The 22,181-nt window shown below is 40.7% G+C and overlaps 3 protein-coding genes across 5 annotated transcripts; 2 read left to right on the top strand and 1 right to left on the bottom strand.

Moving 5' to 3' along the window:
- Positions 1 to 118: 118 nt before the first annotated feature.
- On the bottom strand, positions 119 to 3,404 carry LOC104444979 (protein N-terminal glutamine amidohydrolase). The gene is made up of 6 exons (XM_010058759.3): positions 3,265 to 3,404; positions 2,464 to 2,569; positions 1,926 to 2,003; positions 1,660 to 1,784; positions 1,226 to 1,350; positions 119 to 598 (listed from the first exon to the last, which is right to left on the bottom strand). Exons 1-6 carry the CDS (start codon positions 3,318 to 3,320, stop codon positions 441 to 443), a joined length of 648 nt encoding a protein of 215 aa, XP_010057061.2. The 5' UTR covers positions 3,321 to 3,404; the 3' UTR covers positions 119 to 440.
- Positions 3,405 to 3,531: 127 nt separating this feature from the next.
- LOC104414602 (tRNA-uridine aminocarboxypropyltransferase 2) lies at positions 3,532 to 5,426 on the top strand. The gene has a single exon (XM_010025759.3). The coding sequence runs from the start codon at positions 3,560 to 3,562 to the stop codon at positions 4,451 to 4,453; it is 894 nt and encodes a 297-aa protein (XP_010024061.3). The 5' UTR covers positions 3,532 to 3,559; the 3' UTR covers positions 4,454 to 5,426.
- A 2,868-nt stretch (positions 5,427 to 8,294) lies between these two features.
- Positions 8,295 to 21,717, top strand: LOC104444960 (villin-2). Of its 3 annotated transcripts, none has more exons than XM_010058738.3 (24): positions 8,295 to 8,581; positions 10,931 to 11,036; positions 11,245 to 11,344; positions 11,571 to 11,633; positions 11,721 to 11,957; positions 12,052 to 12,229; positions 12,411 to 12,543; positions 13,029 to 13,188; positions 13,264 to 13,414; positions 13,500 to 13,600; positions 13,688 to 13,846; positions 14,603 to 14,671; positions 14,759 to 14,827; positions 14,941 to 15,078; positions 15,627 to 15,755; positions 16,847 to 16,994; positions 17,114 to 17,124; positions 17,382 to 17,522; positions 17,599 to 17,724; positions 19,734 to 19,796; positions 20,076 to 20,180; positions 20,413 to 20,668; positions 20,870 to 21,081; positions 21,176 to 21,717. In XM_010058738.3, exons 2-24 carry the CDS (start codon positions 10,981 to 10,983, stop codon positions 21,287 to 21,289), a joined length of 2,919 nt encoding a protein of 972 aa, XP_010057040.2. In that variant the 5' UTR covers positions 8,295 to 8,581; positions 10,931 to 10,980; the 3' UTR covers positions 21,290 to 21,717. The 3 variants fall into 3 exon arrangements, with proteins under 3 accessions (XP_010057040.2, XP_010057045.2, XP_039171197.1); XM_010058743.3 differs by having other exon boundaries at positions 10,877 to 11,036; XM_039315263.1 differs by lacking the exons at positions 8,295 to 8,581; positions 20,076 to 20,180 and having other exon boundaries at positions 9,718 to 11,036.
- The last annotated feature ends 464 nt before the right edge of the window (positions 21,718 to 22,181 follow it).

Below are 22,181 nucleotides of genomic sequence, written 5' to 3'. Positions count from 1 at the left end.
CTGCGTTTGGCTAGAAGAAACTTTTTTCGCGCTGCCTACTAGCTTAAAGTCCTTTCTTCTACTAGAAACTAATGCGAGAAGACAAGCAAATGTGCTCGTGGTGGTGTAATCCAAAAGATAAAAACTGCAATCGCGGAGGTTTGATAATACACCTTCAATATGCCAGGATTCTGCATTTCAACCTGACAGGAAAAACAAAGAAATCAAACCCAAAAGCTCATCAAGAAACTCAATTCCGCCTACATTTAACCCTGTTTCGGGTGTATGGTCCAACACTTATACACATCGCAAAATTTCCAAGCCAACTCTATCCACTCAACAATAGCAAGTCCACTAATAAGTGCACCCGCAGCATCCGAATCCACGCAATGCCATTAAAAGGATGAAAATTGTCCAACCTATACCAGGAGCCTTCTCGATCAAAAGAACTTGCCATACAATCATGTAACGTGTGTAAAGAATTTTTCCAACTGATCTTGTTTTATAACTACGCCAAGCTTTTCCGAGTGAACTGTATTGATCACCCCGTCGTCCACATTTTCAACAGCATCTGCAGCTTTTATGTCCATGTATTCATTCAGATTGTGCACTGTTCCATCTGCACGAACAAATCCAAACAAAGCTACAACCTTATACCGTGTCTTTTCAAATTGTTCATAGATAAATAGTTACCTAGGGAGCTAAATGAGCATAAATAACATAGGACTTTACTGAGGCAATGCTTCCGATACACATCTCTGACTCTGAGTAATGATAAAAGAAGCCAAAAGTCGTGAAAATCAGCATATGCAAATTAATTAGATTTCAAGCTTGTATTAGTATTGACCTCCTAAGCTTGATGTTAAAGAAATATGATAGAATTCCATTCTCTCCTACCTAGCATCCCCTCAAGCTCCCATCAGATATTGTACTATGTATCTGGCTCACTTTTACTTCATGACCCTTAAGTATTCAGTTAATTAGAAAGGACCTTTTTTTTAATGGAGACACAAGAAATACCATGAAAGCCCAAGTAATGGAGCATTTACAAGCCCAGAAAATACCAGTAGTTGGATCTGTCTAATTTTATCCCTTCAAATTTTTGTCATTCATCATGGAACTGACAAGCGAGTGGCTCCAACATATGAGCGCCATGACCGTATGCATGGCATTGTCTAAACCAGGGAAAATTACATCATATTCATTTACAGGCATGAAAATCTGAGTTTCAGAATTTAGCATTTACCTTCAGCAACAATTGGATCATTTGCTGGAGGTTGAGCTTGCCAGGTCCCATCTGGCTCTTTCATATGTCTTCTATCAGATGCAAAGTGACGTAGAAATATTGAAGCATGCACAATGCGGAAGAACCTGAACTATGAAAGGAAAAGAACACTGTGTCAGATAAAGTCATGTTAATTTGACCTCAGTATTAACTCATTAACACCGGAAAGGCACATGCTAGTGTTTTCCAGTATTGGAGTTCGAGCCCTGAAATGCCAATCAGGAATAAAAAAGTCGTAACACTGTTGACCTAACTCATTGCTCAACTCCTCTCAGAAGCAAATTTTACTCATCATAGCAGACTTGAATTTTTTAAGGACAACATGTAGGAAGTCGTTGAGAATGCTAAGTAATTATGCAGGTATTATAATTTACAACTCCAGGAAAAAGACTTGCCTCTGATACTCAGGAAACAGCTGAAACCAGGGTCGTGTAGTTTCAGAAACATAGAAAGCCAAGGGAGAAGGAAACTGGAGGGCAGAGTCCAAATCCCACACCACAATAGAGGAGTCTGTTTTTCTCTGCACAAAATTCTGAGATTATGCAGAGAAACAAAGCATTTTGCCAGTACTTTTACTAGGTACAATTGAGACAGTTTATGCTCCCAGAGGAATATATTAAATGGATCAGAGTACACATGAATATGGAATCTAGCCAGTCACCTGAACACAGATGACATGATAATCCCAGAGTACAAGTCCATCCGTGAATTTGCTGGCCTTCTGATGCCACAGTGCAATCTGCAGAAATCAGGAAGCAACAATAACATGCCCCAGGCATCACCATACAAAGATTTTAAAGATCCCAATTTCATTTAAGATTGACTTCAAAGAAGAGAAAAAACTCTATGGTATCAAGCCAACACGAAGATCACGCTATTCAAACTTTGCAATTTTTATGTTAGCAAGGAATTCAGTTTCAAAGTCTAGTATCTTTTATAAGAACAAGCCCAGCATACAGTTAGCTCTCATCAGCTTGTGAGAAGGATAGCCCATATTCCATCTCAGGAATAAAAGTGAACGCAGGGCATTTGAATTGCTCAGCACCATTGTTCTCTTCCTTCAAAGTCTCTACTAGACCTATGATTATTTTGTATGGACAGAAACAGAAGGAATAAAATCACGAAGAACCACCCAAGGAATATGGAAAGAAATAGAGAAGCAAAATGGCAGGAAAGTTTCAACGAAAAAAAGTACATGCCTGCTTCTTGTCGTTGGAAATGAAGATGATATAAAGGTCGGATCCATCAGGTTGAGCCATCCCATTTGCACATAAGTTCTTACAAAGAAAGTAGGCATTCTCTTCACTGCCAAAAAGAGACACAAAGTCTCACATAACAGTGTAAAACTCAAAGGCACCCATTAGTTTATCATCTCCTGCATACTACTATAAATCCTATGTTTATCATCCGAGAAGTCGGAGTACATCAGACAAAAAGGAAGATCAGCAACAGCAAGAACTTTTTCTGTGGATCGACATCCTGAGTCGAAGAAGAACTGAGAACTCGAAAACATGGTCATCCAATACTTTAAACATTTTTCATTATCAAATCGCAACCATTTTTAAGTAATCGAATTAACTCAACAGAGAAACCACAAACCCAACACACAGCAATATCACCCTCAAAATTAACAGGAAAAAAAAAACACATGAATGCAGGATTTAGCAAAAAAGCTAAGCAGCGCCCTTTTCCCAATCTCCTATTACAGATGCAAAACTGAAGCTCACAAAATGATTCTACCAAAGACCCAACTTTCTATAGAATCCCAAGAGAATCCCACTTCCTTCTTCCTTCTTTTTTCTTTGGGGTAAAAGATTCCAACTGACGCGGCCATTACACAATCAAAGTTTCAGAAAGACAAGCGATGGAGTCACCCCTGCTGCCCCCGGTTCCGCTCATAGAGGAGAAGACTGAAAACCGACAGAACGTGCACGATGGACAGGGGAAGCAGGAATTGGCCGAGCTGAACCCAATCGACCACAAGGGTTCGGGATCGTTACCAGTAATAAGGAGTGTGGTCGAATTGGGAGACGTCCACGGCTGCCGAGCTCGCCATCCCGCTTGTCTCGCCCCGCCTGAGTGAACGGTGAAGCGCCGGCCTTTATATCACCCCAGTCGAGTCGAGCCGACACCCGCCAGGACGACAATGGACGCTCGATGAATTTATAGCTGTCGTGTCGGAGCGAGTGGTTAACGACGAAAGGAAGGTTTTTTCTTTCTTATGGTCGGAAATGGAAGGAAGTTTTCCACGCGTGGCTTTCTGGTTGTCGAACGTCCGCGGTCCAACAAGAGAAAATGCATGAAGAAGAAGAAGAAGCACGATCCATATACAGGCCCGAGCCCAACAAACCCTCGCGAGGATCTCATCTCGCGAGCGTGCGCATGGACCCACCCGCCGCCCGCCTCCCCTCCGACGCGGCGGCGGCGGCGTCGGCGCCGTCCCGCCACCGCGTGGTGTGCCCCGGATGCGACCGCCCGGCCCGGGTCTGCCTCTGCCACGTGATCCCCAGCCCGCCGATCCCGACCGCCGCGAGGGTCGTGGTCCTCCACCACCCGCACGAGTCCCGCCACAAGCTCTCCACCGTCCCCGTCCTGTCCCGGTGTCTCCTCAACTCCACCGTCCTCCTCCACCGCAAGCTCCGCCCGGGGCTCTCCCCTCTCCTCGACCGGTCCCCTCCCTCCATCTACCTCTTCCCGCCGTCCTCCTCCTCCTCCTCGACCGCCTCCCCCTGCCTCACCCTGTCGCAGCTCCGAGCCTCCGACCTCCTCCGGCGGGCCGAGCCGGAGGGGCTCGTGGTGATCGCCTTCGACGCCACGTGGAAGCACGCGCGGGAGATGGTGAGCGCGAGCGAGGAGTACCTGTCGCGGTTCGCGGTCCGAGTGTGCCTGGACTTCGACTACGACGAGAGCGTCGACGGGGGGAGCATCTACGATTCGGAGCTGCTGCTTCGGAAGGAGCCGTACGGAGGGTGCGTGAGCACGATGGAGGCGGTGGCTAGGGTTCTGAGGGCGGTGGAGGCGAATGGGGAGGAGGTCGAGCGGAGGCTGATTGGGGTCTTGAAGGAGATGGTGAGGCTGCAGGCGAGCTTCTTGAAGCCCGTGAAGCCGAGGAACAAGCTGTTGAAGAAAGGGAAGCAGAGGGCGGCAACAGAAGAAAATGGAGCAGAAGCAGGAGCAGGAGCAGAGTGAGCAGCTCCAAAATGTGAAGTCACCTGTCCACTCTTGTTAGAGAAAGATGGGATTTTGAGAATTGGTTTTGTTCAGTTGTTTTGGTTGTTTCTTATGCTTTGTTAGTTGCTTCCCCTGGGATGAGAAGAGAAGAATCTGATTATCAGTCAATGAATTGGCGGGCATCGATGTCCAACTGCACAACATTCTTTGTGTAGGTGGTGACCAATATCAGTTTTGACGATCGAGTTCCTTTTGACATCGGACCTACTTGAGGCGACGATAATTTTGAGCATGGGTCGACATGCTCTTGTCTAGTTCAGCCTCTGGGTACGTTATTAGTGTAGTTAAGCAGTTGGATCTGTGTTAGTCTGGTGGAATGTCATGGCGGCGGCTCGACAGAATGTGTAGTGCGTGCTTTGTGATGCAGATTTTGTGTTATCAGTGAGAAATTTGTAGTATAGGATTAGTCGTGACGGAGCCGGTGTTGAGCTAATATCGTGCTGGGGCATTTTGGAGACCCCAGGAGAGTCGGAGAGCTTTCCTCTGGACAAGTGGTTCTTTATCATGTTCCCCCAGATGAAGGCATCCAGACCGGGTCAGGCCGTGGATAAAGGTTCTTCTGTATAGGCATTCTCATGGCTGTTCAGAGGAAATTGGTGCTTCTGTAAGCAACTACTCTGGAGCAGACATCTTGTTTAATCTAAGAGTTACCCTATCGGGAAGTTAACCCTCAGTGTCTTACATTGAGGAGTGTAATCTTCTAATCTTTTAGATTGGTGCAGATTATCATCTCTGGGCTTTTTATTGTGATTTCCAGTCACCTAGCTCTTTTTGCAGAAATCTGGTGATATTGCTAGCTCAGAATTGATGAATGCCAGAGTTTCAAGTCTAAACTGGTCTCATTTCTTTCTGATTGAATCATATTACTGCTACAAGCTGTTAAGTAAGTTTTGGCGGAAATTTTGATTGTGGATCCTGAGATTTTAAGTAATGAGGTTCTAAAAGAGCCCTGATTCAGATATATACCATCACTGAAGGCCCGCTTATGTTGTCGGTATCAATATGTATTCTCGGGATACAATTTTCATTTTAAAATGAATCTATCTTGCGTCCCATGAAAGGGAACCTAAATGGTCAATGCACAGGTGGGAGGTCAGTTTCTTGATTGTTAAACAGAATAGTGGAGCATGTAATTAGCACCTTCGATTGTTAGACAAACTAATGTAGCATGTAATTAGCATCCTGTGAATGAGGAGTTGCTTAAAGGTTTTCACATTGAAATAGTAGTGAAAACGAAGGGAGCCTGTCTGCCAGACATTAAAATATCATGTCCCTGCTGAATCATATGCACAGAATCGGCTTGCTTTTCGATATGTGCGAATCGAACCATCAACTTCAAGCTGGTGTCTGTACTTCTCCAAAACTATCTTGATCTGGGTCCGCTCTTTTACGGCACTGCCATGTCGGCATTGGTGCTGTGCAGATGGAGTTCGTCCCAAGATGGTCAACAAGCCGTATTGGAAAACAGAGGAAACCCATACGACTGACTGCGCATGCATGTTGTGGGGGCACAAGAAAGGGGGAATTCTTCTCAATGGTTCTCGCATCTCAGTTATCTTTTGCTTTGATCATCCTCTGAAACCTCCAAAACCCTTCTTGTTCCAGAGGCCGTGGTGCCCACAGACGAGGAAAAAAGGGATCGGTTTCCTACCATGTCGCTTTCAGAGCCTTCGACTTTTACAGAATCAGGACCGACCAAACCGCCCAGCACCAACCTCGCTCGGCGCTTTCATTCTCGCATCCTGCAGTGTCCTGGCCTGGTGGTATTCTGATCCAACGTGGAAACCGAATCTTTTGAATTCCATGCTTGATGTCATCTGCACAATCTGTTTCCTAAACAGAAAGAAAAGGTACGTCTGAAATTATAAAGAATTATACGTGAATAATTCGGATGTGATTCTGCATCACAACCACCCCAAGATTGCATAAATTAAAATAACCCAAGAGCCTCTAAATGAAAAATAAAATATTGCACCATATGACATGACAACATATTTGGCTGGGAATCAATTTCTAGAATTCTAACCCCAACATGTGAAATGCTTGTAAATTGCAAGAATGGAATGTTTGCCAAATGAAACTTTTCCTTTTCTTTTAGGGAATAAATACAAGTTCCATAAAAATAATCATATGGGCAAAAAAATTTAGTTGTCAATGCACCACCCGGCCCCCCTCCCGCCAATGATGCGCCACTTTTTTTCTGATCCTTGACCATGATCGGATCGCATCGCATCCTCATGCAATTCATAGGACCAAGGCCAACACATTTTGATGCAGAAGGGGGACCCCCTCTGTTTGTCTTTTCAGTTTTAGGAGCCCACGATTTTCATATAAATATAGAGAGAATTTTCCTGGAACAAGCGATTGCCCAATTACCTGTCATGGAAAGAAAAAGGGAAGGTCCAGCGGGCACAAACATCAAGTGCTTTTTTTGGGGAACGTGCTCTTTGCGTTTAATTTGCGTAACGTTATGTTTGTTGAAAGTGATTGGAATATAAAAAAAAGGGTTATGCCATCATTAGAGAAAATAAAAAGAGAGAAAGGGTTTGAAGAAAAATCGAGTGTATGCGTAATTTGAATATAGGCGAGAGAAAAAGAACTGAAAAGAATGCGTTGTACCATTCGATATAAGACTACAAAATGAGAAGGAAGAAAATTGGTGTATTCCCTCCTTATCATCTCTTCCTTTCTTTCCCTTCATCCGAACAAAATTGCATTTTCAGAATCACTTCTTTTCCATCCTACTCCCTCCGATCGGAATATGTGTGAATTCTCCCATTCTGTACAAAAAATTCTTATCTGGATTCAAACTCGTGAACTCAAAATAATTGTAACAAGTGATCGTGTGAAATTAACATATGGAGCGCACATGATTAATCCTTACAATGAACCTAGGTATTAAGGAATTTTTGTTGTCAAAAAGATATTTCCATTCATTATCAAATTGATACATAAAAGAAATCTCAAAAGTCATAGTTACAAAGCAAATCTAGCTTTATGTAAAAGTCCTAGAATCTTCATCTCATATGATTTCCTTTAAATACACATACATCATGGTATATTACAATTTAGACAGTGAGCTTTAAGTTTATAAAATATATAGTCCTACAAATCACCATCATTTGCAATCTCGATTAATCAAATTTACCCATTTTTCCTATTGCCACTCTTGCTATTGTTTGCCATAACCATCGACACAAGACCAGCGCTCCAACACTTGCTCTATCGTGACTCCGATCATATTGTCGCCGCACATTGACAACTACAACGATAACATCATCAATAACCGCTTTAGCCACCACTAACCACCGGAAATGACCACCAACTATCACCATCGGTATGTCGCTATAACTATAACTATCACCACTAACATATTGTCGCCATCATCACTTGGTTGCAACACCTGCAAATAAAATAATTCAATTAGAATCGTAACAATTTAATTCACTAACAAATGTTTGTTGTCCACATTGTAGCCCTACTGTTGTGCTAGAATTGCAAAACAAGATGATAAATGTTCACAACTTGACTCGAACTTATAATTTCATCCAAGAAATTTTACCATTAAAACCTACTCATTATTTTCGACTCGAAAAAAAAAAAAAAGAGAAATAAGTTAATTATTAGTATTCATCCTTCGAGAAAATAGAGATAAATACGGAAAATCAGATAAATCCATCGAATCCAATCGGCATCGGCGGCAAGGGAGAGAAGAAGCCTTTCCACCGCCGTGGCCGGCGCCATCTTCACCGGATCTCTGCCTTAAATAAACCCTCTCTCTCTCTCTCTCTGCCTTAAATAAACTCCCCCACTTTCTCTCTCTCTCTCTCTCTCTCTTTATTTCTCTATTTTCCTTCGATTAATCATCATTCCATTCCTTCCTTCGTCTTCTTCGCCTTTTTCCCACCTCTGAACTACAAAATCTCGGAAGCCTCGAAAACAGCAAGGAGAGAGAGAGAGAGAGAGAAAGACGGAAGCTCGAGCTCGCCCCCGACGGAAGCTCAACGGCTCCGACTTCCTCCGTCTTCCGGCCGCCGCGCGCGTCTCTCCATCCGTCCCCTGGAGAGAGGAGAACGGGGCCGCCAGGTAACTCCCGTCCGAGTCTCCTCCTTCTCGCGATCGGTCCTCCGCTCGCGTTGCGGATCTTCCTGCTTCCGATCGCAATCCGGACGGACCGGCGCCGTGCTTTGTTTCCGTTGCTTCTGCGCGAGTGTTGAATGGATTCTCTGACTGGCCAGCTGGCTCTTCTTGACGTTCGATGCTGATTCTGTTGTATTGCTGTCTTCGTTGCTGTTGTTGTCGTCTTTGTTTTTGCTTGATTATGTCATTGGTTCTGGCTCGAGCTCTGATCGGGAAGCTCGGCAAGAGTTCTGGACGCATTGTTTGTCCCAGGGCGTGCGGTCGCCCCTTTCGCGAATATGAATTCCGGCTGAATCGTGCTGAACTTTGAAATGTTGAATTTGGCACGAGATTGGTAGGCTTCGTTGCAGCTTGTGTAGCTGAGTCTGGCAGGGAACCGTTCTTGAAAAATCTGCTCTTTTCTTATGAATGGCTGCTTCATTAGGTTCTGTTAATTTCTTTGGACGCTGCACGGTGTAATTGTCCTGCCACTTGATGAAGTCCGGTGGTTTTAGTGTTAGTTCCTCATGGCTGCAATCTATAAGCCATACTGATCCGGGATTCTCTCTGTATCTCATGTACAATAACCATGGAAAGCTTTTGGGGAGCTGGAATGCTTACCTCTCTGGCTGCTGACAAGTTAGCAAGTAAATGTTGCTGGTTGAGCATTCTAGTGCTCCTGGTCATGTGACACATTGGATGTTGGGATGGATGCGGTTCATTGCATTAACTCCAAAAAAAATTTGACTCGGGCAAGGAAAAGAGTTGGTTTTCTCTGAAGATAAAGCCAGTATATCCATAATTTGGAGCATAAAGATTCATCCGAATCATGCAGAAATGTCACTGTCTTTTAATTAGGACGACAGAGTGCTAGTATGCAATTGATGCTGGACATTTGATTAATAACCAATTAATTGCTATTTGAAGAAGACTGTAGCATCCGCGTACGTTGACTGCTTGTCAGAGCTTTCATAGTGGATAAAGTGGGCCCAATATGCAGAGAATAGAAGTTTACCAAGTTCTTGGGTGAAACTCATGTGAAACCTGTGGGGGTTTGTGATCATTCATGAGGTCTTGTATATTTTTATTTTTTATTTTTAAAAGAACATCAAAACTCAGCTCTTTTTATGCTTGCATTATGTGGAAAAAGGGAAATGGCCAACTAAAGTCCGTAATGCATCAAAGAACTAGAGACATTGAGGAATTTCGCAACTTTAAGTATCTATTTTATTTGGCATCTACAATTCAAAAGCAAAGGCACACATATTATCACCATTTGAGTGACAATTACCATGGAAGGTAGTGGAGAAGTTTGCAGGATGTGGAACCAGAAAGATCTCCCCTCTTTGAACCATAGGGATAAGCAAGCTGAGACGTTCAGGCTTTGATGAGAGCAATATAATAATTAATTAATGTCCTAGATAGTAAATGTTGTCTTTGTGAAAGATGATTGAAGAGTCATGCAATCTGATATTTGGTTATAAAAGTTAGTCTTCCAATGATAGGCTGGTTTAAGATTAAACAGAGTCGATATGTCATTCTTTGTTGCAACTGGGTTACTTAAATAGCAAAGCAGATGTAAAGACCCACGGATCTATAGACCTTTAGAACAATGCTTTCTATCATATAACTGCCTAGCAAACAACTCTTTGTGACAGAATCAGTCAAAAAACTATCTGCCCAGCAAGCAACTCTATGTGACAGAATCAGTCAAAAAACTATCTGCCCAGCAAGCAACTCTATGTGACACAATCAATCAAAAAACTATGTTCCAAAAAGATTCAGGTAGTGTTTGATTCACTTCTATTCTGTGCTCTAAATTGATCTTGAAAATCTGGTGGACAAGATACCTGAGAGCTACATACTCCCAATGATGTAGTCTTTCGTGACATGAAGGTGCTTCCAAGTACAATATTTTTGTGAATGCTAGTATGTTATGGACCTTTTATTGCTCTGAATGTAATTTAGATCACAGATGGGGAAAGAGCTCTTCAATTCAAGGCCACAAATCTAAATTATGGTTTTTGCCTTTCTGTCTTTGGCTAAACAAGTAGACTTAGTCAAGATGCACACGTAGCCCAAGGTTTCATTTATTTTATTTATCTTTGGTATCTGTGTCGTTCCTTTTACTGGTTTATTTTTATTGCCATGAGAAAGCTCATAGTTGCAGTCTATTTAAGCTTCGGCGGCACTACCCATGTACTTTTCTGCGTTTTGTTACTGCTGTTCTTGATAGGTACTTCACCCCCAATTCTCTTACAGTTCATGAGTGGCTGTTCTGCTTTAACTGTGGTTTCCTGTGAATCTCAACACCAGAATCCCGAGGTATCTGACTCCGCTGACAAAGATACGAAGGAATTTGCAAGATGTCTAGCCCTGCAAAACTTTTAGATCCGGCATTTCAATCAGTTGGTCAGAGAGTGTATCCTATTTATAAAAGAATTCACTTTATATTTACTGGATTTTATCTTCTTCCTCTTTTCCAAAATCTTTGATCTTTAAATTTACTTGACTTTATTTTTTTCTTTTCAAGATCTTTGATGTGGCTCTTGGCAAAAAAATCAAAGTTCTTTTTATCTTTTATATATGCTGCTTTTGATTTGAAGCTTGTTAACCCTAATAGCTTTTAGTGGGACTGAGATTTGGCGAATTGAGAATTTTCAACCAGTAGCCTTGCCAAAGTCCGAGTATGGTAAATTCTATATGGGAGATTCTTACATTGTTCTACAGGTATGCCATGTTCCTCCACATTCTATTGAGGAGTATAAAAGTAATCAAGTATATGAACTCATGTACACGATCACACCAAGGTGCGCAAGCACACACAGAAATGGGAGAAAATTTGTCTCCCTTTTTCTTTTGTGGGATAATGAAATTGGAATAAAAGTTCAGTAGTTTCTTTTGAAGAACCAGATACTTATGTTTGCAAATCCCATTCCAATTGTGTACTGCTTAGACTACGTCTGCCAAGGGCGGTGCATATGACATACACTTCTGGATTGGAAAAGACACAAGTCAGGTACATTTTAGAGCCTTCTCTTCTTTAAAATTTTCAACTTGCCTTAACTTTATGAGGTATTCCTGTAATTACGAATTCTCTTCATAGGATGAAGCTGGAACAGCTGCCATAAAAACTGTCGAACTAGATGCAGTTCTAGGTGGTCGTGCTGTGCAGCACAGGGAACTGCAAGGCCATGAATCTGACAAATTCTTGTCTTATTTCAAACCTTGTATCATACCTTTGGAAGGAGGTGTAGCATCTGGATTTAAAAAACCTGAGGAAGAAGAGTTTGAAACTCGTTTATATGTTTGTAAAGGAAAAAGAGCTGTGAGATTGAAGCAGGTTAGTGAACTTTCGACGTATTCTCGCAGCAAGCTAATTTGGACGTGATAAGCTTTAATCAACAGAGTACAGTTACTTACCTTTACTTGTGCAGGTCCCTTTTGCTCGATCCTCATTAAATCACGATGATGTATTCATCTTGGATACTCAGAATAAGATTTATCAGTTCAATGGCACAAATTCCAATATCCAGGAAAGGGGAAAGGCTTTGGAAGTGATTCAATTTTTGAAGGAAAAGTATCATGAGGGGACGTGTGATGTCGCCATTGTTGGTAAGAGTGCATTTACTTATGATGACTTCCTGCTCATTTTTGGAGTTTTTTATTTTTGTATTTGATGAAAGCAAGGGATGTTAACTTTATGATTTTCTGTGATAGAATCACGATGAGGATTTTTGCACTGTCATTATATGATCTCCCTTCTTATGCATCCACATTTCCTTTATCATGATAGATGATGGGAAGTTAGATACAGAGTCAGACTCAGGTGAGTTCTGGGTTCTCTTTGGCGGCTTTGCTCCAATTGGCAAGAAGGTGGCTAGTGATGATGAAGTTATTCCAGTAACAACTCCAGCTAAGCTCTATAGGTACGTCCCTTTTGTATATGGGAAGTAGGAATAAACACAGCTCAATTAGTTGCGGGGCACAGTGCCTCCTTTTTCAGTGTCCCCATATTTATATTTATTTCAAGTGTACGTAAGGATACCGATACCTTCAAGAAAACTGATCTCCAAGTTTGCAGATGCTTTTGTGTATGCCTTGCACTTGCATATGGTCAAGACGTGAGATTTCATGTTCTTCCCTTCTCCTGGTTTATCAGCATGTTTTGAGGATAGTGGTCAAGTAATGAAATCAACCCAATCCTGTTCACCCCATTCTGCTTCTTTCCATGAGTAGATAACCTTGGTTCATGCTGTTCTATGAGGAAGAACAATTGTGTTTAATCCTTTCTATGTGTAGCAATTGTTTTTCATTGTTGAGTCTCTTAAGTAGGTGCAAGAGAGCTTGCCATCTGATTATTTTCTACTGACAATTACGTACATTTACCATCTTGTATGGTTTCCCTTGGTAGCATCATTGAGGGAGATGTGAAGGCTGTTGAAGGTGAACTATCTAAAAGCATTCTGGAAAACAACAAATGCTACATGCTCGATTGTGGTTCTGAAATTTTTGTGTGGGTTGGCCGTGTAACAACGGTGGATGAGAGAAAAGCTTCCAGCCAAGTGGCTGAGGTAGATCTGTAGTCTTTGGAGCTTAATCTTCACAATGTAGAGGTTTCATGTGCTCATTTTTGAACTTATATTCAGGGTTTTGTCGCTAGCCAAAACAGACCAAAGTCAACACGTGTAACCAGGGTCATCCAAGGTTATGAAACACGGGCATTTAAATCCAAGTTTGATTCTTGGCCAGCTGGATCCACTGCTCCAGGTGCTGAGGAGGGCAGAGGGAAAGTAGCAGGTGTCACTTCTCCTTCCAAATTTGTTGTCTTATTTTTAAATGCTTTCCTTCTTGAATTACTGAAGGACAATTCACATTTTGCTAGCTCTACTGAAGCAACAAGGTATTGGTTTGAAGGGAATCGCAAAAGGTGCTCCTGTCAATGAGGAAGTCCCACCTTTGCTTGAACAAGGTGGAAGAATGGAGGTATAGTGGATGTTTCCCTCTCTTAGTTTCTTAATGAGACTGATTGAGGTGACATCTCTCTAAATATTCTTCATTAATTATACCCAGGTGTGGCGCATAAATGGCAGTGCTAAGACGCCATTGCCTAAAGAGGATGTTGGGAAATTCTTTAGCGGAGATTGCTACATTGTTCTTTATACATACCATTCAGGGGACAGGAAAGAGGATTACTTTTTGTGCTGTTGGATTGGAAAAGATAGTATTGAGGTAATTGATGTCTTGCCAAGTTGTGCTAAGCAATTTAATGCACTTAATGTTTGAAAACTCAAAATAGGCAATATATTTTACATGAGAAAATATCATGTTGCTGTTGCTTCCTTTCACAAATAAGAAAAATATGGGGATGTAAGTTAGCTATGGTCATATGGGAGTCTGGATTCACTGTATATGAGAGGGAGGAAGGAAGAAAATAATTGGATAACAAAGGAGAGATGACACGAAAATTTTGTAGATAACTATTTATGAATCTCTAGTTGTCTAGGTATAGATGAATGCCAAAAAAAAATAGATGCTATAGTTCCATTTTTATGCACGTCCATTGAATAGTACAAAGGATGCTGATGGATGATCTATTAACCAAATTGTTCTCAGATGCTAGAGTTCCAATATTAGATGTAAACATGCTGTTTCTTCATAAAAGAGTGAGTTGCGCAAGTCATCCACACAAAGTGGGTCTCTCTAATCTTTGATTTTATTGTCTGTCAAGTAGTAATAGCATTCTGGCTATGCTTGGAAGGTTAAGATTCATCACTAATTCTAAGTTTATGAGTCATTTATCCATCCTTTCTTCTCATAATATAATTTGCTTGGACTCATGGCATTCATAAGTTATTTTCTATGGTTCAAAATAGGTATTCACACATGCTGGTGCCATCCTTCAATTTCAGCTTTGGAACAGCTGCTTTGGCTGGATGTTCCATATTTGATGCAAGAATATTAACAAGATATAATTTTCTTATCTAGGAGGACCAAAAAATGGCTGCTCGTTTGGCTAACACAATGTCCAACTCATTGAAAGGGAGACCTGTTCAAGTACATCTTTTCTTAGTCAACTTGAAACTTAAGATTTCTATTTAACAAATTATTCTCTAGCATTCTGTTTAATAAATGCTTTTGCAGGGCCGTATATTGCAAGATAAAGAGCCACCTCAATTCATTGCACTGTTTCAGCCCATGGTAGTCCTTAAGGTATCCTTTTGTCTTTTTCGTAATAATGTTGTAACTTCTGCAATGAAATGCATATATTGAATTGAAGGATTTAGAAATTTAAATTGCTCTCTTTTAATCTGATTATTCTTCAGGGAGGTTTGAGCTCAGGTTACAAAAAGTTCATTGCAGAGAAAGGTTTGACAGATGAAACTTATACACAAGAAAGCATTGCTCTCATTAAGGTTTCTGGTACTGCCAGTCACAACAGTAAAGCTGTCCAAGTTGATGCAGTAAGTGTTGTTGAGTACCTTTTGATGTATGCTTCACATTTGTGCATGTGATCCTTGTCATTCAAACAGCTACTTTTTCTTCTCATGCCTGAATATCTTCCTTATAGTATTTCCTCTGTCGAAGTAGTGGAGTGTGCAATATGATAGTATGTGGGCTCTGTTTAAAAGGTGAATGGGTTAGGCAGAATTTAGTTGAAGTTATTATCAGTTGGATGAATTTGTTCTTTGTTATCATTATGCCTACCTTGACACCTTGTAACATAACATCAGTAGATTATGGTTACCTGCTTTGGATTTCTATGCTGGAAATCCAAACTTGGGACTGATTCTGTACATACTGTCTTCATCATATGATCATAGGAATTGTTATTGTTCTTCCTTCTGGGAGTAACCTTTGGAGGCAAATATTGTTTTATCCTAAGGGTAAACTCCATTATTATATGATGCCAGTAGTTCTCACTCGCAACGCTAGCCTTAAACATGGAGATCATGATTTCAAATGCAGTCATCTTCCTTGCTATGCTAACTACAAAGTGCACAATGAATAGGTGGCAACATCATTGGATTCTGCTGAGTGTTTTCTTCTTCAATCTGGATCTTCAGTTTTCACATGGCATGGCAATCAGAGCACTTTTGAGCACCAGCAACTTGCTGCAAAAGTTGCAGAGCTGTTAAAGGTACTATCTGTATTCATTTTCTCGTATTTTCTTATTTTAGGATAAATGCAGCTGTTTGAAAACATAACTAGTGTTGAGTGATTTGTGCATCCTCATTCTTGAATGAATGCATGGAGATTTTGAAGTCATAATATCAGACCTAGAAAAGGGAAAAAAGCAAGAAAAAACTTACGTAACCAAGATCAACAGAGCACATTGTTAAAAATCCTCTATGCAATGAAAGGCTGAGGATTAATAAAGTGTGCCCTTTTTATGGACGCAGCATTGTGGGAGCATTTAATATGAGGAAATTAAATGTTGGTCTCAAGAGGCACCTATGTCCCAATCCTCGAAGATCATTTACATGATACCTTACCTAGAGGTTGTAAAACTGGTCTTGCATCCGAGAAAGAGAAATGTCAGAAAAAACAAGCATAAAATCATTTAAATTGACAGAAAATAGTTTCCCTTTCTTCAAAAGCATAACCAGAAAAAAAATTATGTATAGCAGTCGACATGTTTTTTCTTTTTCTTCTCTTTTTCAGAAAAGTAGGAGTCCTGCCATGGCCTTTATTCTCTCTTCACTTTCTTCATCACCAACCATGCTAGTGACAAGGGACTTCAAAGACTATCTTAGAAGTTTCTTCATCTAAGGACTTCCATATGTGCAAATGCGACCATTCATATAGTTAGGGCCTTCAATCCAAGCATGATACCTATTTATGCTGGAAAAGGTTCTGTTGGATCTGATGAAGCTGTATTATTATCTCAAAAAGACAAGCTGTTGACACTATGACGGAAGCTAGTCTCTCCATTAAAATTTAAGAACCTGGGTTCATATCCTATTACTTTGTTCTTTCCTTTCCCATTATTGGTAATTAAACTTTATGCTTCGATGTGTGTGTGTGTGGGTGAGGTGTCTAGAGAGAGGGAGATGGAGTTGCATCACACAACCTTTAGTACTTAATGCCTTAGCTAGTTGGATAATTATTTATGGAAGTTTTGAAACCAACTAGGCTATGCATAATTGTATAAATGTTATATATTACCTAATTCAGGTTTCAGTTACCAGATATTTTTGTTTGATATATGATTTTTGTGTCAAAGTGCAGCCTGGGGTTGCTTTGAAACATGCAAAAGAGGGTACAGAGAGCTCAGCCTTCTGGTTTCCACTTGGAGGGAAACAAAGTTACACTAGTAACAAGATTTCCCAGGAGACTGTTAGGGACCCCCACTTGTTCGCATATTCTCTTAATAAAGGTCCGGATATTGACCAAAGACTGTCCTTTTTATTCTTTTCTCATCTTCGACTGCAGATCTTTAATAAAATTGGCTAGATTCTGATTTCTCTTTTTTCCTTTATCTCGTGGATACCACAGGAAAGTTTGAGGTGAGTTCCAGCTGATCTTGGGAATTATTTTTGAGTTTGCTTGGAGTGGCTTTTACTGTCGCTTTTTCTTCACTCTTAAACGTCTGACATGGTCATAATATATAAATGTTGATGCTTGTTCCACATATATTTATGCGTAATTTTAAAATTAAAAAAATATTTTAGGTATTGGCAGGAAAGTAAAAGAAAAGTTCCATCTGAATTTTCAGAAATCCCCACAAACAAACAGCCATATTTCTTATGATTCTTCTTTGTAGGTTGAAGAAGTACACAACTTTTCACAAGATGATTTGTTAACGGAGGATATCATGATACTGGATACACATGCTGAAGTGTTTGTTTGGGTTGGTCAGTCTGTGGACTCGAAAGAAAAGCAGAGTGCTTTCGAAGTTGGTCAGGTATGACCACTTAGTTAAATAACGTCTTCAGTTCTCTTTGTTGTTCACTTAGCTCACTTTTGGCTGTTCTTTGCAGAAATACATCGACATGGCTGTGTCTCTGGAGAATTTGTCTCCAGATGTACCACTTTATAAAGTTACAGAAGGAAATGAGCCATCCTTTTTCACAGTATATTTTTCGTGGGACTCTGCAAAAGCAATGGTATGCGTTTCAAAAATGGGCATTGTCTTTTCGCTTTTGCCTTGATTCCAGCTATTTGGTTATACCCTCTCACATTCAACATTATTACTGAAAATTGCAAATGCATTTTGTTAATTACTGCAAGTACATTTTGTTTTTCTGCCTTGTTTTTGCTTCCAAAGCTGCATAATGTCCATTCACATAGTTGCCATCAATGACCACTAAGAGGCGAAGTAGTTTCTGAAGCTTATAATTTTGAGCGAGTTATCTGACTGTCTTATCTTGGAAAGAAGATCTAAGAGCAAGAAACTTTCTTAGCAAATATCAATCCAATTTCAACTTCTTTTTTCTGAACTGATAGTTGAATTCCAAAGTAGCTGGTGAAATATAGATTGTATCTATAATGAGAGCCAGGATTAACACATGCAGGCACGACAGTTTGGCCATATAAGAAGAGACAGAATAAATGTTCATAAAATGTTTCTGTTGGAACCCTGTTTTGACCCAAAATATTTCAGCTGAGACTGGCGACAGCAATGACCGTTGAAGCTGAGTCCTCAAATTGAATCATCAGTTTCTTTTCCTTGGTTACACTGAAGAAACTTTCGTGGGACTATGTCAGATGAAAGATAATGCCCCTGTTGTTTGTGTGGAGAGAGCTTAGGATGTGAAACAAAACATATGGACCAGCGTCCAGAGTCTAAGGTAGACTGTAGAGCTTTTAGTGCCAAGGCAGTTGTGGTAGGACTGAGGTAAAGGTGATGCTTATTCCTGTGGGAATGTCATTGAATAGATGCTAAAGTTGCTTCTTGCCCATGTTTTATTGCTACGGTCCTATATTTCATTACCCAACTTAGGTAAAATCCACCTGTCATTGCTGAATTCTGGTGCCCTTTCAATCACGTTTTTGAGTTGTGGTTTTAATTGTTAACCAACCAATACATTGAACTTTTATCACTTTGACATTGATGCATGCTAAACATTTTCCAAACGATTTTTCACTGGAAATCTGGTGTGGCGTCCTATGTTTCTCACTGGGAGGATGCAGCCTGACACACGTGAGAAAACATCCTACTCTATTTACTAGTGGGGTTTAAAAGTGATTTTATTATCAAATAACTTAGAGGCACTTGTTAAGCACCAGTTCACTGATTACCGGTTAGATTAACCTACTCCAGAATAGGAGATGCAATCCTTGCTTAGGGACTGATGCATCAATTGCTGGATTATTTTTTTATTACGTGGTTTCAAGAACACTCATGTAGCTGCTGAATCAAATTGAGCTGCATAGTCTTTTTGTGCTTGCTCAATAGTTTTTGAGGTTCTTGTTGATTCTTTTTGTGCTTGCTAATGGTTACCGTTGAGATTAAACCTACTCCATACTGGGAGACCCATTCCTTGCTAGGGAACTGATGCATCAATTGCTGGATTCTTCTTGTGTTGCACAGTTTCTTTATTCTCATTAACGGTTAAGAACACTCATGTAGCTGCCGAATCAAAGTGAGCTGCATGGTCTTTTTGTGCTTGCCCAGTAGTTGTTGAGGTTCTTCTTGATTCTTTTAGCGGATGAAACAAGTAGTAAATTCAGTGGTTAGTGAGTGGAAGCTTCAGAATACTGAATATGTGTAGTGGAGAGAAAGATATTTATCATGTTGCCATATTTGCCTGTACTGACTGGGCTGCTCAGTGTGTGTCTTGATGGTAGATTCACTCGATGTGAAGCATCAAGTTTCCATTCATTTGCTTCAGAGCAGGTTTTATTTTGTTGTTATTCTTACGTAATCATCATCTTCATCATGCCTATGTCTTTCTAGTACGCTTAATAATATGGTGAGATTATGGCAAACAAAAATACATGTTTCTGAACCCCCCCCCCCCCAAAAAAAAAAAAAAATCCTTTTCCCACCATCCTTCTTATTCCTTAAGGTTTTCAATGGATGAAAAACATGCTATCCCTACCATGGATGTAGACATTCACTCTAAAATTGACTTTTATCTTTTCGCCATTAATGTTTTTCCAAACAATGCAGGTTCAAGGAAACTCGTTCCAGAAAAAGTTGGCATTACTTCTGGGGATAGGCCATTCTGCAGAGGTAAAAAGGCTTGACTCTGGATTTCTGTGGATGTGAATTAATTCCAGTCATCTGCCCTGAAGATTACACTATTGAAATAGCCCAAACCATGTTTGTGATCATTATGCACCCAGCTATCTAACTCTTGATTGCACCCATTCTTCACTTTTATAGTCTCGGTCTGCAAAATCTCGCACAGTATGACTCTTGGGTTGTGCTTCACTTGGATGAGTATATCTTGCACCAACATACATCAGTAATTATTATTATCATGATGGCTGTATACTTGTCTCAATGTAGTACCAGGATAGATCAAATGGCAGTCGAGAAGGACCAACACAGAGAGCTTCAGCTTTGGCAGCCTTGTCCTCGGCATTTAACGCATCTCCTGGCATATCATCTCCAGTAAGATTGCTATTCTGGCAGTAGCTTCACCTTAGGAGTGTGAAATGAAATCTTCCTTATAGTTAAATCGTTCTTATTCTTAGGTGTTATTTCAAGCTTGTAAATTTTGTCTGATTATGAATAGTTTGAAGTTTGAAGTTCATGGGACGTGAGTGTCTTCGCTATTTTTCTAGTTGGATAGTTGAAGTTCATCTTGAGAATTCAGCTTTTTGATTTGTATGGAAAATTATAGGGCGAGGACAAAACCAATGGATCAAATCAAGGTGGTGCAAGGCAGAGAGCTGAAGCTTTAGCTGCATTATCCTCTGCATTCAATCAATCATCTGAGAAAAAGGCCTCTGCTCCTAGGCCATCTCCAGCAGGTCAGGGATCACAGCGAGCTGCTGCTGTAGCTGCCCTATCTTCAGTTCTTTCTGCTGAAAAGCAGAAGTCACCAGATACCTCTCCCACTCAAGCAATTGGAACTCCTGCAGAAAGCATCTCACCAGGTAATAATTCACAATCTGCACTTTTTGTATAGGTTGATTACTATTTCGATAGGATTAGCATTATGTTCAAGTCTTTTGCTTGCTCTAAACGTGACCTGGCTGAATTCTTTATTTTATGTGCCTGTATTGCTACTACTCTCTCTCTCTCTCTCTCTCTCTCTCTCTCTCTCTCTCTCTCTCTAACTTACACTGTATGTGCAGCTGAACCAAAAGATGAAAAACCCCTTTCTGAGACAGAAAGCTCAATAGAGGCATCACAGGCTAGTGAAACAGAAGGAAATGATTCAGAACCAAAGCAAGGATCGGAGCAGGATGAGAATGATAATGGAGGCAGCGGAGCGATATTCACCTATGAACAACTGAAGGCTAAATCCGACAATCCCGTGACTGGAATTGATTTTAAAAGGAGAGAGGTAAGTTGCTATCGACTCCCTTAAAGCCAACAGGTTTACCTGCTTCTCGGTTCCCAATTGAACTTTCATATTCACTCCAAGCAATTCTTTTTAGGCCTATCTGTGCGATGAAGAATTTCAGACTGTGTTAGGTATGGCGAAAGAACAATTTTACAAATTGCCGAAGTGGAAGCAAGATATGCAGAAGAAGAAGGTTGATTTATTTTAGGTGCTAAATTATACATGAACTGCCTCCTATGCTCCTTTTTTCCTGGGCCGCTCAGGGTTCGGTGTGGAGTCACGTTGGACAAGCAGGCGTGGGTTTGTTTCGTCTATCGTTTTTTGTGCGTCAATGAATGTGTAGTTTCTAGCGAGAATTAAGTTTGTGTTTGCCGTTTGTTAGGAAGGACGGTCTCTGCTTTTTTCCTCCTGAAAAGGTAATGCCTCGCATTTTTTCAACCTCCTTGTTCGAAGGACTGTGACAAAGGTCAAATTCTTTTATTCGGTCGAGCATAGTTCATTTTCGGTCTCTCTTTTTCCCTTTCATTTCTTTTTCCTCTCAACTCTTTTACCAGACGAACTTGTGAAAAGGAATGTACATGTATTGCATTTGATCTCGACTTAATGTAAAATATGGCGATTGGTTTTGTATTTGTACTCGGATCCATGTCCTATTCGGATTTTTCTTTTTCTTCTTCTCGTCGTACTCATTCAACTCGGTCGTTGAAATTCACACTCGAACAGGGGATGCGCAGAGCTACGCTTTCAAGATTAAAAACTTTGTACGACGTGAAGATAACTGTCATGCGATACTGTTCTTTTTCGTCAAGAATCGCTCTTTTCATCTTCAAATGTAACTTTCCATGGCATAAATATTCGAATGTCAACTTTCTATGACATAAAGATAAAAAGAAATGCTTGGAAAAGTGCCTACATCTTTAAGGTCAAATTGTACGACATCGTGATGACTTCATTTTAATTGAACTCTCGAGACCTCAAAAAGGCCATTTCCGCCCTGAAATTGCGCCGATCGCTGACATCATTGAGCTCGGAACTCATGATTGTGGCAGGTCTTTTGGGCAGTCCTCATGGGGCCAGAGCCAACATCATTTGAGGTTAAA

Source organism: Eucalyptus grandis, chromosome 1 (genome assembly GCF_016545825.1).
Source record: "Eucalyptus grandis isolate ANBG69807.140 chromosome 1, ASM1654582v1, whole genome shotgun sequence".
NCBI classification, from domain to species: domain Eukaryota; kingdom Viridiplantae; phylum Streptophyta; class Magnoliopsida; order Myrtales; family Myrtaceae; genus Eucalyptus; species Eucalyptus grandis.
The sequence above is the reverse complement of the archived record's forward strand: the minus strand, read 5'-3'. Positions and strand labels throughout refer to the sequence as shown.

Excerpts from the sequence above, each read along its gene's own strand:
- LOC104444979 (XM_010058759.3), bottom strand. The coding sequence starts at position 3,320 with ATGGCGAGCTCGGCAGCCGTGGACGTCTCCCAATTCGACCACACTCCT. Across the intron at positions 1,785-1,925 it reads ATCATGTCATCTGTGTTCAG|AGAAAAACAGACTCCTCTAT; the intron begins GTGACTGGCTAG and ends AATTTTGTGCAG. Across the intron at positions 599-1,225 it reads TGATCCAATTGTTGCTGAAG|ATGGAACAGTGCACAATCTG; the intron begins GTAAATGCTAAA and ends TTGTTCGTGCAG.
- LOC104414602 (XM_010025759.3), top strand. The coding sequence starts at position 3,560 with ATGCATGAAGAAGAAGAAGAAGCACGATCCATATACAGGCCCGAGCCC.
- LOC104444960 (XM_010058738.3), top strand. The coding sequence starts at position 10,981 with ATGTCTAGCCCTGCAAAACTTTTAGATCCGGCATTTCAATCAGTTGGT. Across the intron at positions 11,958-12,051 it reads GAGCTGTGAGATTGAAGCAG|GTCCCTTTTGCTCGATCCTC; the intron begins GTTAGTGAACTT and ends TTACTTGTGCAG. Across the intron at positions 13,415-13,499 it reads GGGCAGAGGGAAAGTAGCAG|CTCTACTGAAGCAACAAGGT; the intron begins GTGTCACTTCTC and ends ACATTTTGCTAG.